Source organism: Papio anubis, chromosome 6 (assembly GCF_008728515.1).
Source record: "Papio anubis isolate 15944 chromosome 6, Panubis1.0, whole genome shotgun sequence".
Classification (NCBI taxonomy): domain Eukaryota; kingdom Metazoa; phylum Chordata; class Mammalia; order Primates; family Cercopithecidae; genus Papio; species Papio anubis.
In genome coordinates this window covers 54,701,493-54,716,140 of record NC_044981.1, presented here as the reverse complement: position 1 = coordinate 54,716,140, position 14,648 = coordinate 54,701,493, and the positions used below count along the sequence as shown (strand labels likewise).

The window sequence follows — 14,648 nt, the reverse complement described above, 5'->3', positions numbered from 1 at the left end:
ATAGGGTCAGCAATAAAATTTCTGGGGAGTAGTTCAAGTTTATTTTGTTACATACCTTGTTGGGCTAATTGTGAAACATCCTGAAAAATTATTCTACCTAGTATTAGAATTACAGGACCCATGCGTAGGAGAGGTACAGGCTGTTAGTGTAGACATGGGAGTTATTACATAGCAGTGATAATTGGCCTGGAGGAATGACTGAGTCAAAAAGAGAGAGTGAAAAATGTCCAGAACAGACCTATGAGGAATGCCCTCATTAAAGGGTAGGTTGAGGGAGAAGAACACTTAGAGACAGAGAGAGAGAATCAGCAACTAGAGAGGAAGAAATGAAAATGATCAAAATGGTTTGAATCCCAGAAGTTGAGTGAGAATATCAAGGAAGATTGATTAGTTATGGGGCCCAAAGTTGCAATGAAATAAACCAGATGAGGCAGGAGAGAAGCCATTTGGATTCAGAGATTATTAAACTATTTATGATTTTGAGGAAGTTGCTTTAGTAAGTTATTTGACACAGATTCTTTGAAATATGTAATAGGAACTCAGATAAGGATTAATGAAAGAATTGGTGGGTAGCATATGAGGTCCAGGTTGGGTTAGGATGAATTAATGTATAATACAGTCAGTCTTTGTGGGATGAAGTTTCTCAGCAATGGTTAGGAGCAAGGCAGTAAGAACAAAGAAAGTAAAATATTGTTAGGGGCTTTATTGATGAATCTTCCACACTTTCTTTTTGTAGACGTTGTTTGATGAAGGCTGGCACCAAATTCGTCTCTTAGTAACAGAGCAAGATGTAACTCTGTATATTGATGACCAGCAAATTGAAAACAAGCCCTTACATCCAGTTTTAGGGATCCTGATCAATGGGCAAACTCAAATTGGAAAATATTCTGGAAAAGAAGAAACTGTTCAGGTAGATAAATAATGATTCACTCTTTGAATTATATAGAATGAAACTTTTGCTCTCTTTTGTAATAGTTTTCACCACATTTAATCATATTTAACTTAATTATGAATTCCCTTAAGTTGTTCACCAAAATGTGGTCAGTTCGTTAGTGAAATTTTGTGTATGTATATGTATTAAAATGCAGAATTGGACTTAATCTATTTTATAAGAATATTTAGAAAAATGTTCCCCTGGGTTCAGGATAGAATTCTACATTTCTAGGAAACATTAATTTCATGTTTCCCAAGAGAAACATAGTTTAAGTAATGAATTTGGAAAAGAGAATATAGTTTCATCTGTAAGTGGGGCTGTAAAAATGTCCTTGTAGCTGCAAGGATAAAATTAGATTAATTCATGTCAGGGTTCTTCACAAACAAAACTGTTCCTTAAAAATAAAGCAATTGTGGTATGTTCAAATTATACGTACAAGTTTTGTTTTGACTTTTTGATACCTTCTTAAACTGGAGTATCTGTTTTTGGATGGAGAAATGTGTCTGTAAATGCCATTTCTAGAAAAATCCTTTATTTGAAAAGGTATGTCCCTCCTGCACTGTTTCTATTAAAGGAAGACTCTGTCATTTTCATACGTGTGTTTACACATGTGGTCTCTATGAATTAATGCTACATGTCAAATTGTAGTAAATAGTTAAGCATTAACAGGTGCTGGGCCTACTAATCACACAACGCTCCATGCCGGCAACTAAATAGCGAAGACCAAAGATGGTTTCTTGAGTCCACCCTATACCATCAGGAATGTTGTAGAGATTAGGATAAACACAGAAAACCTGGAAAAACTTTTAAGTGTCCTACAAAATGCTCTTTAGATTAGCTTTTAATACAGGAGTACTAAAAAAGCCTCACTGAATTCCGGGAGAAAATTGGAGATTTGCTCTCGGTGCTAGGGAATTTTTCTTCAGTGGTTATGTCGCATCACATCTTCATAGTGTATGTTAAGTATTAAAATTTTGTATTTTTATTGTTTTAGTTAAATGCTGTGATGTAAAACTTACACAATTACTAACCATAGTGGATGTTTCTATGTATCTGAGTTGCTCTTTTAAAACAAGTTGCTTGTGCCTCAACTTTAATTCTACTGGGTTTGTGTTTTTAGTTTGATGTCCAAAAGTTGCGAATCTACTGTGACCCAGAACAGAACAACCGGGAGACAGCATGTGAGATTCCTGGATTTGTAAGTAGGAGGGATTGTTTTTTTCCCAGATGTTGCTTTAGTACTTTCAAAGCAATAAATAAAAAGCAGATAATATCTGAGTATTAATTTAATATGTAGAATTAATTTTATTTTTTAATGCTAGTGGAAGTGAAGTTACATGAAGGAAACGTATTTTGAGGTTATAGTTGAAATGAAGTTGTTATATGTCATTGTGCGAGTGTGAATGAAAGACCACAAGAAAATGTTTTCTTGTTTTGTTTTGTTTTGAGTTGGAGTCTCACTCTTGTCACCCAGGCTGGAGTGCAGTGGCGCGATTTCGGCTCACTGCAACCTCCGCCTCCTGGGTTCAAGCAATTCTCCTGCCTCAGCCTCCTGAGTAGCTGGGATTACAGATGCCCGCCACCACACTCAGCTAAGTTTTGTATTTTTAGTAGAGACGGGGTTTCACCATGTTGTTCAGGCTGGTCTCGAACTCCTGACCGCGAGTGATTTGCTGGCCTCAGTCCTCTAGTACTGGGATTACAAGCATGAGCCACCGTGCCCGGCCAGTAATGTTTTTCCCATCATCTATGACTATGACTATTCCAGTGCTCAGGTAAAGCAAGATGAGACCTGCTCCAGAAAAATGTAAGATGCTTTGTCTGAATGCCAGTGTGTGAAATGCATTATTATACTTAATATAATCATGTATAATATAATATAACAATATAATAATGTATATTAAACATGTGGACAGAACACCCCAAACAGCACAGTTCTGAAGAGCAAGAAATAATTATTTTTCCTTAGTGAAATAATGAATAGATACTTTTCTTGTTGATACCTAAGTAAAAATTTATTATAGTTCTAGAATGTAAGCAGTGTTTCTAGTTATTTAGCTATTTTCATTAATGTGTTAGGAAAAAGATTATAAGCTAAAATGTTATAGCATCTCATGGTGTGTGTGTGTGTGCGCGCGCGCGCGTGTGTGTGTGTGTGCATGTGTGTGTAATCAATCCCCTTTCCCCTGGGCAAAAAATTGGTGTATTACTGCTAGTGGAAATATGGTAGAATGTTGTACAACTTTTTGACAATGTGAATTCCCAGGGATATTTGAGTCAACCATAGTTTTTAAAATGTGTGTAGTTATGTTGTCATCATCTTCTTTTTTCCTATCAAATGGAATAATGTATGGATCCACATATTCTAAAACCTTGAAGACACAGAACAGCACATTGAAAAATTCTGTAATCAAACAGAATTTTCTAGAAAGGATTTATTCTGGGTTTTCTAGATAAACAACTGTTTAAGCACTATAGTTTTAGATATTTATAACTTGAAATATAAACCTCTTTTAAAAGTGTTAATAAGTCATGGCATTTGAGAATTCACTGTGCATACTTCATTTATTGATGTCTCTGCATTGACATATGATAATTACCATTATCCTCCCATATGATGAAGCACAGCTTTAGATAGCTGATTTTGAATGCTCACTTCCACTTTATGTTTTAATGTCTCCTTCCCTACTCTCAGGTGTGACTTTCTGTGGCCTGTTTGCCTTTTGTACCTTCAATCCAACCTTCTCATTTTTGAACTAATTTTTATTGTTTGGAAAGATGATTGTCCTTTTAAAATTGTGTGTTATTTAATAAAACACAGACTATTTTAGGAGAAGCTCTCCTAAAGTGCAAGATTTTAATGCATGCAGTTTGTGACTTGCTAAGATGTATTTCGACGTTTTTTTTTTTCTGGTTTTTAAATGATTTCCTGAAATTTCAAGACAACATGTAAATCTCATCTGGAGATATTTTTTATCTTGCATGGCTATTATATCAAGCAGCTCTGGTGTTTTAATTTTCTTCTTCTACTCACCTTAAAAAAATATATCCTTTCTGTATTCTCCTATATGAATGGAGTAGTAGCATGTATAGATAAGTGACTTTTTAGGATAAATACAGGGAAATATTTTGGTTCTTGCTGGTTTTCATACTTCATATATCTCTAATGTGGATGGTGAAATATCTGTAAATTAGGCTGATAATTTATAAATTTTATTGAAAACATTTTAATACACATTTGTTGTTTTTCTTTCAGAATGGAGAGGTAGGCTTGGATACTATTGTTCCCCTTAAGGTAATATTTGTATTGTGGGACCGTTTAGCTGTTTTCCAACAACTGTAAGTATGAATATTAGACAAATAGAACCCATTTTTATGTAACTTCAATGTATTTAATATTTATAGATTTTGTGATTTGGAATTTCCTATTGGGTTGGGCTAAATAAAATTTGAAAGTAAATGTAGGATATTTTTACCATCTTACACAAATATCGAAATGCATAAACATATGTGTGCATGTACCTATATGTCTTTCCATGCTTGTTGTCTGTTTCCATTTTTGTCCTTATAGTGCCTTAATGGTCCCAGTGATGTAGGTTCAACTCCAGCTCCCTGTATTTGTCCTCCGGGAAAACCAGGACTTCAAGGCCCCAAAGTGAGTAACACCTAACTTGCTGTTTTTGTTAAGACACACAAACAAGAGTTGGGTAAACCATACAATTCCTAATCACCATTGATCCTGTTGAGAAATTTCTATCTGATGTCTTATATAGTTTAAAACCTCAGTTTTAGTCATTTTTTTATCTAGAAAAACAAGTGTATTCTAATCTAGTCTAGATTAGACTTTTGAACCTAAAACTGATATCTGTCATCCACATTAAACTGAGACAGTATTATTTGTTTGGTTGTTTTCTTTCCCCAAATACTGCTGCTAGATCCCAAGAACAATACTTCCTTAGAATCTGGTAAAAAATGAAGAAAGAGCATTTGTTAAGACATGGTCTGAATTCTTAAATGTCTGAATTCATAATTTGTCAAAATAATTTTTGGATGGAAAAAATGAAGTAAGAAATTTAAAATGGATTTTATTATTGTAAGTTTGATTTGAAGTTAGAGCCACGTACATTTATTTCACTTAATCATGTACTTTTGGGGAGTATATTCTTTTAGCCATTTCCATATGTCCATATATGCACTTGTTCCAGTTACATTTACATATTGATTTGTATACAAATGTACATATACATTTTTATATGATTGGAGCCATTGTGTGCATACTACTTTGTAACTGGTTGTTTTATACATAATATGTTCTGAATATTTTGCTATGCAATTTAATATTAATGACTAATTTTTTTTTTTTTTTTTTTTTTTTGAGATGGAATCTTGCTGTGTTGCCAGGCTGGAGTGCAGTGGCACAATCTTGGCTCACTACAAGCTCCGCCTTGTGGGTTCAAGCTATTTCCCTGCCTCGGCCTCCCGAGTAGCTGGGATTACAGTCATGCACCACTGCGCCCGGCTAGTTTTTTGTATTTTAGTGGAGATGGGGTTTCACCATGTTGGCAAGGATGGTCTCGATCTCCTGACCTCGTGATCCACCCACCTCTGCCTCCCAAAGTTCTAGGATTACAGGTGTGAGCCCCTGCACCCGGGCTAATGGCTAAATTTTTAAGTAAGTTGTGTTACTTGTGGCATCACTTAGACACAGCCTAAGTAAGACACTCAGAAGTGTAGTGGTTTGTCCATGATAGGTAAATCTTGTCTAGTTAACATTATATTAAAATATCACCTAAATAAAATAATGTGTAACTTGAAAGCAGGTATGTTTCCCTAAGCAAAAAGATAATGTTTACGTGTATTGATCACCTCTTACTTGAAGTAACCATAATCATTTTTGTTAAATATGAATTATAATGTTCATTTAGACTGAATTTTCTGATTAGTGTTTCAATTTTAGTATATATGCTGCCAAAGTCAGTTTGTAATTAGTGTTTCAATCGTCAAACTGAAAATGTTTTATTTTTTGGACTGCTGGTCCAAGATAATTTAATTCTTTCTTTTATGTATATTTCTCTATTCATTTCAGGCCTAACCATTAAAATAAAGAAAGATATGGAATTTAAGAAGTATACATTTGATCTGTCATTAAAAGTAAATTTCTAGGCCGGGCGCGGTGGCTCAAGCCTGTAATCCCAGCACTTTGGGAGGCCGAGACGGGCGGATCATGAGGTCAGGAGATCGAGACCATCCTGGCTAATACGGTGAAACCCCGTCTCTACTAAAAAATACAAAAAACTAGCCGGGCGAAGTGGCGGGTGCCTGTAGTCCCAGCTACTTGGGAGGCTGAGGCAGGAGAATGGCGTGAACCCGAGAGGAGGAGCTTGCAGTGAGCTGAGATCCGGCCACTGCACTCCAGCCTGGGTGACAGAGCAAAACTCCGTCTCAAAAAAAAAAAAAAAAAAAAAAAGTAAATTTCTGTCTGACTTTAAATTTGAATGCAATACATGATAATCAATGTATTATTGTAAATTATTTTTAGATAGCATTTAGAAGAGTTAATCCAAATCATCTTTAAAGTAACCACCTATTATTTAAGATATCTTGACATAAAGGAGAAATACCTATAAAATACTCCTGGGAGACTATAACCTGGAAGACACCTTGGTGTGTCCTACCAGTAGATTCTTTTAAAAATATATATTCATATAATTTATTCACCTTGGAATATTATACATAAAAATAATTTGACCTGCATTAGATATAATGTAGAAATCAGAGACCCGTGCTATCTGACCTATCAAAGCCTACAGTGCTTTTCTGACTCTCAGTGAGATTCAAGCCACCTCCACCATATCCAGGGTCTCCAAGAGGCTGTTCACTTTTGGGAGGCACCTGAAGCCTCTGATGTTTTCTGATTGTCATTTGTGGTCCAATAGATGTCTTGTAGTGTCACCTATTTTTACTCATGTACTTTCTACACTAAATTTTTAGCACACCCATTGTCTTATCTGATGAAACCTCTAATGTTTAATATTTTCAAGTTTCATGTGTTTCTCATTTTCATTTTCGTTTCTTAGTCATAATCTAGCCCTATTGCCACCTACTACTCTAAGTGAAATTGCAGTTTTCCACCAATCTTCAAGTTGGCGTGCCTTTTTGATCTGCTTTCCATTTTCTTCAGAAAATCTGGCAGGAGGACAGGAACACACACACACTCTTCCATCCATTTAGGGCTCTTTATCCTGGAAGTGGTTCCTTACCCAGAACACAGACCTGTATGTAAAAAACAGAATCCCTAGCAACCCTCTAAGTTGCACTTCTTTCCTGGCTTTGAAAGTTGATAGAGTTTTAATTAGTTCAACAGAACCTGAATTAAAACAGATGAGACGAGTTTACTTTAGGTTCCACTGAGGCTTATTGGCCATTTTTGTTATATGCTTTCTGGAAAGTTTTGCAGAAGTCCATCAAATAGAGTGACCTGTAAAGAACAGATCTAGCTTTTCTGTTAGCCAGAAATAGACTTTTAGGAGGTAAGTGTGGGGTCGAGACTGAAACAGAGCAGAAATTTTTGTATCGATAAATGGGGAAGTGCTGATTCTAAGATAGTTTTTTTTTTTTTTTTGGAAGTTCTTTAGATTTCTGGAAAATGTGACAACACTGTGGCAAAACCAGGTCAAAATGACCAGGTACACCACACTTAGACTAATCATGTCATTGACTTTTTATCAGGCATCAAAAAATTATCTGTCACTAGACTGTGAGCCCCTGGAAGAATAGCTTATTTTTTATCCCTAATGACAAACATAGGGAATGATTAATGAATTCGTTGGAATCATTTGTATATGCAAGCCCGTCTTTTGTTCACAATAAAGGTTAATAAAAAGAAAATTCTCCTTTGACACTCCAGTCTGGCACAGTGCTTAACAGGAATAATTTTTGTTAAAGGAATTGTGAAATTGTCAAAACAATAAGATCCACCCCTCCCCCCATTTAACCTATGTGGAATGCGCTTCTGTTCTGCAAGAAAGATCCAGCTCAATCCCAGCTTGCAAATAACTTCCTTTCAAATGACCCATGCATGCAAATGACAGCTTCTTCCCCTACTTCAGTAGTCAGAGGAACATTTGTGGGAACAAACTCCTGCATTTGCTCTAGTCTTAAATATCAGAAGTGGAAAGAAGACATTTTTGTTTTTTTCAGGTTAGGACAATTTTTTAATAACTTCTTTGCTCCGAGATACCACTTTTACTATAGCCATATCTCTGTTGATACCCTTTGTTACACCCTAATAATTTTGCCAATTAGAGATTCATTGGGACTATCAAGGTACCCTCTGTCTAAAACACAAAAGCCTTTGGAAAATTTCAAGGGCCAAGGGTATTTACATTTTTATGTTAAAAGTTTTCAGACTGAGTAGAGTCCTTCTAGATTCAGGGCGTGGTACTTGGGTTCTGAGGGAGGAAAGAGGTTGGCTTTGGAGAATGTAATACGTCTTAGGTCAGATGTTCTTGTGGAGACCAGAGGGGTAGCATGAAGGCATAAGGTTTTTGAAATGAAGGCTTATAAACATCATATTTGGGCCTATATGAAGAATTCCAAAGTTTTGCCTTGGATGAACAACTTAAAATATTAGCTTATTTTTATAAGCACAACTGTTTCATACTTTATTTATATTTACATTACTTAAGAGACCATATTCAGAGATGTTTTAGTTTAGTCCATGACATTTCCACTCCTGTCAACAACTTAAAAATCCAGTGGCACAAATTCAAATAAACATAAATAGATACTGCTTTTCAGCTGAGTACATATTTTTGAAAACTCAAAATGTACAAATGTTTCAACTAAATTAGAATAAGGTGGATTGGGAACTTAGTCACAGTTTTATAATAATAAGTCATGTGTCTAATTTAATGTATTGGGGAATTTTTTCCATATTAAATTTTCTAGCATTCCTCAGTCTGGTTCTGATCAGTGTATTATTGTGGACAGGAATGGTAGTGTTTAAAAGCTTGGACCCTGGAGCTGAACTGATTGGGTTTGAATCCCATCTCTATCACTGCTGTGTGACCTTGGGCAAGTTCCCTAACCTTCCCGGCCCTCAGTTTTCCTACATAGAAAATGGGAATAATAAAAGTATCTGCTTCATAGGATTATTATGAGAATTTGGTAACTCAATATATGCAAATCTGTTGGACCAGAGCTTAGTGCATAACAGTCAATAAAGGTTGAGTGTCAGCTTTTATTAAGAGTAATAAAATTGGCCTTCTCTCCAGTCAGCTATATTAATTAGGATTTTACTTTATCCTTCCAGTTTTTTAGGAACAATACCAAACCTACCTGAGTTTTTGCAAATAACTTAGTGACAGCAATAGTCAAAATAATCAGTAAAATCTAACAGCAATAGCAGAACCTACAAGAAATTATTTTCTTCTTGGGGCTGTTGACCAGTGTTATGGTCTTTATGAAGTCACATTGGATTTATCTTGTGGGTAATGTTTTCATTCGGGAACTTAATTTTGATTAACTGGAAACATTATTATTAAATATATTTTTCATAATTTTATGCAGCATAAAAAGCACAAGTCCTTTTTCTGTGCCAAATTTTTATTTCAGCCTGATGATGATAGAGATTAAACCCTCTCAAATCCTTTTGATATCTTAGGTTTTGCTGATAATTACTATTCTACAAATGAGTGGGTCAATGACAGATTGTATTTGAAGCACATCAGACAAAAAGTAGTTATTGAATCTCTACTTGATACCCAGCATTGTAGCAAAAAAAAAAAAAAAAAAGTAAGGCCAGGCATGGTGGCTTACACCTGTAATCCCAACACTTTGGGAGGCGGAAGTGGGCGGATCATGAGGGTGTGAGTTTGAGACCAGCCTGGCCAACATGGTGAAATCCCGTCTCTACTAAAATTACAAAAATTAGCTGAGCATGGTGGTGCATGCCTGTAATCCCAGCTAATTGGGAGGGTGAGGCAGGAGAATCACTTGAACCTGGGGGGTGGAGGTTGCAGTGAGCCAATATCATGCAATTATTGCACTCCAACCTGGGTGACAGTGCGAGACTCCGTCTCAAAAAAAAAAAAAAAAAAAGTAATTCAGACTTTGCTACAGTCTCAATCCAAATGATAAATGAAGACTAACTAAAAGAAAACTTTGAGAAAACACTAGTGATGACTAAGTGATTTAAGAGCTGTCATAGATTTTCAGTAGAAAACGACACCAGGAAAAAATGGAGTAACAAGAAAGGTACAGTGAGGAGAATTTTCTTGTGTTAGCTCTAGAGTGGAAAAAGAGAAAAAAATTTATTCCAGGGAGAAGAAAAAGTTGGAATTTCTTGAAAGGTGGCCAGTCCAGTCAGCACATGGATAAGGAGGGATGGCAGGGAGGCTGCAGATGAATGTGCACCTTCTCAAAAATAAGAGAGAAATTCTAACTCCCTAGAGACAAAGTTGTTTCCTAATGCCCAGCCAGCATTGCAAGTCCTTGGATTAGAAATACAAATTATATTTATTCAGCGAGACATTTCATGGTTCAGCATTATTTCCCCCCCTTGAATTTACAACTCTTCTTTCTGTCTTTTAAAAATGACATTTGCCTTCTTCTCAGCCTTTCCTCAAGCTAAGCCTCTTGGGGGGCAGCTGCTAAGTGAACAGCTCATCCCTGCTTTATTGGTTCCTTATTAGAGTTCACTTAGTTCTTTCCATTTTTTTTTTTCTCCTGTTGTTTCAGGAACAAATCTCCCTAGCCAAGAGTCTGAAGTAGTATTTCCATGAAATTTGGCTCTATAATAATACCTTAATCACAGTGTAGGTGATTGATTTCTATGTGAATGATTTCTTGATAAAAAATAGTAAAGAGGTCAGGCTCAGTAGTTCATACCTGTAATACCACCACTTTGGGAGGCTGAGGCAGGAGGATCACTTGAGCCCAGGAGTTCAAGACCAGTCTGGGCAACATAGTGAGACCCCACCTCTACAAAAAATATGAAAATTAGCTGGGCATGATGGCTTGTACCTGTAACCCCAGCTACTTGAGAGGCTGAGGTGGAAGGATCACTTGAGCCTGGGAGGTTGAAGCTACAGTGAGCTGTGATCACACCACTGCACTCCAGTCTGGGTGACAAAGCAAGACCCCATCTCAAAAAACAAAACAAAACAAAAAAACTCCAAAAGTGAAGAATTAATAGAAATCATGTGCCTCTCTAGAGGGACACCCTGATACTTATGGCAGCGACTTCCTATTTTTCAGCAGGATGCTCCATTTAGATTTCACGAATTCATAGATAGATGCCTATGATATTTTTTAGTGTTTCTTAGAATTAAGTTATAAAACATCCTTACCTCACAAAAAGTGTTGCTTTCATGTTGTTTTTACATGGATGGTGGCCACCGGAATGGTCAGTACTGGCCATTGGACAACATGGAAGAGTTCCGTAGAGTGTGACTGAGCTCATTGCCATGTGATATTAAACAGTGTTCTTTAAAGATCTTAGGTTTTTGAGGATAAAGGTTTTTTTTCTTCATTCAAATATTACATGTATTCAAGGATTATGGGACTTGGAATAGAGTTGTTTGGCCTGGGCCTTGCTCTCATAGTAATATTATATTAATTTGAGATTGCAAGTATAGACAAAGTAACGCAGCAACACACTTACAGGATTGAAAGAAATGATAGTTATGCAGCTTTAAACTTGAATTCTACATGAGAGATCACATGGTCTACAGACTATTTTTAAAATAAATATGAGTTAAGTTGTATTGTAGGACATCAATATCCGTATATATAGAACCTATAGGATATAATGAAGTCTATATGCCAGGCGCGGTAGCTCACCTAGCACTTTGGGAAGCTGAGGCAGACAGATCACTTGAGGTCAGGAGTTTGAGACCAGACTGGCCAACATGGTGAAACCCCATCTCTACTAAAAATATAAAAATTAGCCAAATGTGGTGGCACATGCCTGTAGTCCTAGCGACTTGAGAGGCTGAGACAGGAGAATCTCTTTAACCTGAGAGATGGAGATTGCAGTGAGCTATCGCAACACTGAACTGCAGCCTGGGTGACAGAGCAAGACTCCATCTCAAAAAAAAAAAAAAAAAAAAAAAGGTCTTATGAGTCAAATATTGCTATCGTGGAGACCATATTTGCTATGATACTTTACAGTTTGTTCAGAATTCTAAAAATATATCCTACCATAAATATGCACATTTTGCATCAGTGAAAAGTACTTTACTTGCTATAGTTATACTTGGTGTGGTCACATAAATAAATCATTGAAAGTTCAATATAATAAGATATATTATTTATTAAGTAAGCATTTAAAATATGGCTTTTTGGGCTTTTTTTTTTTTTTTTTTTTTTACTTTTGTTTTTAACATACAAAAAGCCTCAAATAATGGAATTGGTTTTGAACTTTTATTGATCCTGACTGCACCAATGTGCCTGTTTGTTTTGTACTCAAAAGTTTGTTTGCTTCCTGCTTAGGGTGACCCTGGACTGCCTGGGAACCCTGGCTACCCTGGACAACCTGGTCAAGATGGTAAGCCTGTGAGTACTGAAAGCTTAGTCATCTCCGGTATATCTGGGATTGTAGTGTCAAAGTAAAAGTTTTGCTGAGCAAAGTTAAACAGACAAGGAAAGCTTTATTCACGACTGCTGCCATAGGAAGGAGAGACTGAACTCAACTTTGTTGGAACAAAAGGAGCTGGGGTGTGTAAGCATTAGGACAAGTTAATGGACAAGTAGTAGAGGACTTTAGATGGGAGATTGATCAATAGACTTAAGCACATTGAGTTATTCCACAGTTTGCAAATGTTTTCCTCTGTGATTAGGCCATCTCCCTTTGCTAATTGGTGCTCATCAAAGTTACATACATACCCTCCCTCAGAGACTGGAAGATAGTGGGGACACTATCTTCCTTGATGATTACATTTCAAAGGGGTGGCTCTTAGGTCCTTGAGAAAGACATTTCTGGGTTATAAAATTGACAAGTAGCTTTTAGAGCTTTTTAGAGTATTTACATTTCAAAGGTGCAGAGAAGGAATTTACAATTGTAAGTTCTCTAAAGCAAATGCTCTAAGGAAAAGGGACGTCCAGGATCCACAGTCAGGAAGAAAGCTGCCTAAGTTTAGTCAAGATGAAGAGAATGTTAAGGCCAGCTCGGGAATAGAGTTAGTGTCCTAGTTAGCTTTTAGTTATCTTACTTCAAAATTGCATACATCTTTGCTACAAAAAAAAAAAAATACTGTCCAGTGAATTCTCAGTATCATGAAGGGCTGGTTTTAGAAATTCTGTTGTCTTTTCTCTACACATCTGTGGAAGCTTTCAAGTTAAAAACCCTTTTAAAGGTAATGTTATTTTCCTAATAATGTATACACTGGAATATATTTATAGTCTGACTAAAAAATACAATATCCTCTAAGGCTCAAGGAAACTTTAGAGATGTAAAGGGAACATAAATAAACTTTAAAGCACTTTAGGCAAATATTTACAGTTAAGTCACTATCAGCATGTATATAAGAGTAAACATTAAGAATTAGCTTTTGGCTGGGCACTGTGGTTTATGCCTATAATTCCAGCAATTCACGTGGCTTATGTGGGTGGGTCACTTGAGACCAGGAGTTTGAGACCAGCCTGGCCAACTTGGTGAAACCCCATCTCTATTAAAAAAAAAAAAAAAAAAAAAAAAATTAGCTGGGTGTGGTGGCACACACCTATAGTCCCAGCTACTTAAGAGACTGAGGCACAAGAATCACTTGAACACGAGAGGCGGAGGCTGCATGAGCTGAGATCATGCCAGTCTGAGTGACAGCACAAGACTCTGTCTCAAAATAAAATGAAGAGGAATTAGCTTTTGAATGTTTGAATGTCAAATTGTAATTGTCACCAAAATGAAGCATTTCCTGAGATTTTCTTTATCATGAGGCATTAATTCTTACCATGAAAGAGTGAGAATGTTTGCATTGTGAATCAAAATTGTTCAAGGAATGAAAGAACCATAGATATAATGCAAAATCATCAATACCTTAACCATGAGGATGAAAGAGTTGCTTAAGTTCCTGAGAGAGATTTCCTAAGAAATTAAAAAACAAACAAACAAACAAACAAAAAAAACAACTAGCCAGATTTTGAAGAAGTAGTAATGTGCTAAGACTTTTTATACTAGTGTTGCATGGGAAGAGGATGGATAAACAGGTAAACCTCTCTAGAGAAAGATTATCAAAAAAGGGAGGTAATTATCCTTAGCAAACTAACACAGAAAACGAAATACCGCATCTTCTCACTTATAAGTGGGAGCTAAATGATGAAAACATATGGACGCATAGAGGAGAACAACACCCCCTGGAGCCTATTGGAAGGTGGAGGGTGAGAGGAGGGAGAGGGTCAGGAATAATAACTAATGGGTACTAGGCTTAATACCTGCGTGATGAAATTATCTGTGCAACAAATCCCCATAACACAAGTTTACCTGTGTAACAAACCTGCACGTGTACCCCTGAACTCAAAAAAGAAAAAAGAAAGCAAACTTGGGGAAATTTGTTTTTCTTAAAAAGCAGGGAGGCTGAAGGGGTAAACAAAAGTGGTAGCCACCTGTAGATGCAGAGAGCTAAGGTGATGTTGTGTGGTTGCTGGGGCAGCATTTTTTCAGCTGACTCACAGGGATTCAGAGTGTGAGGGCAATCGAGTTACAGACTTTGATAAA

The 14,648-nt window shown here is 36.4% G+C and overlaps 1 protein-coding gene across 4 annotated transcripts in view; it reads left to right on the top strand.

The window, feature by feature from the left end:
* The window catches only part of COL21A1 (collagen type XXI alpha 1 chain), a 209,595-nt gene that overhangs the window by 97,084 nt on the left and 97,863 nt on the right, over positions 1-14,648 (top strand). For all 4 annotated transcript variants that reach the window (XM_031667144.1, XM_031667141.1, XM_031667145.1 and 1 more), the window contains exons 6-10: positions 737-910; positions 2,055-2,132; positions 4,191-4,199; positions 4,506-4,589; positions 12,431-12,493. In XM_031667144.1, the coding sequence (XP_031523004.1) occupies positions 737-910; positions 2,055-2,132; positions 4,191-4,199; positions 4,506-4,589; positions 12,431-12,493 (408 nt within the window). The remainder of the gene's footprint in view (positions 1-736; positions 911-2,054; positions 2,133-4,190; positions 4,200-4,505; positions 4,590-12,430; positions 12,494-14,648) is intronic.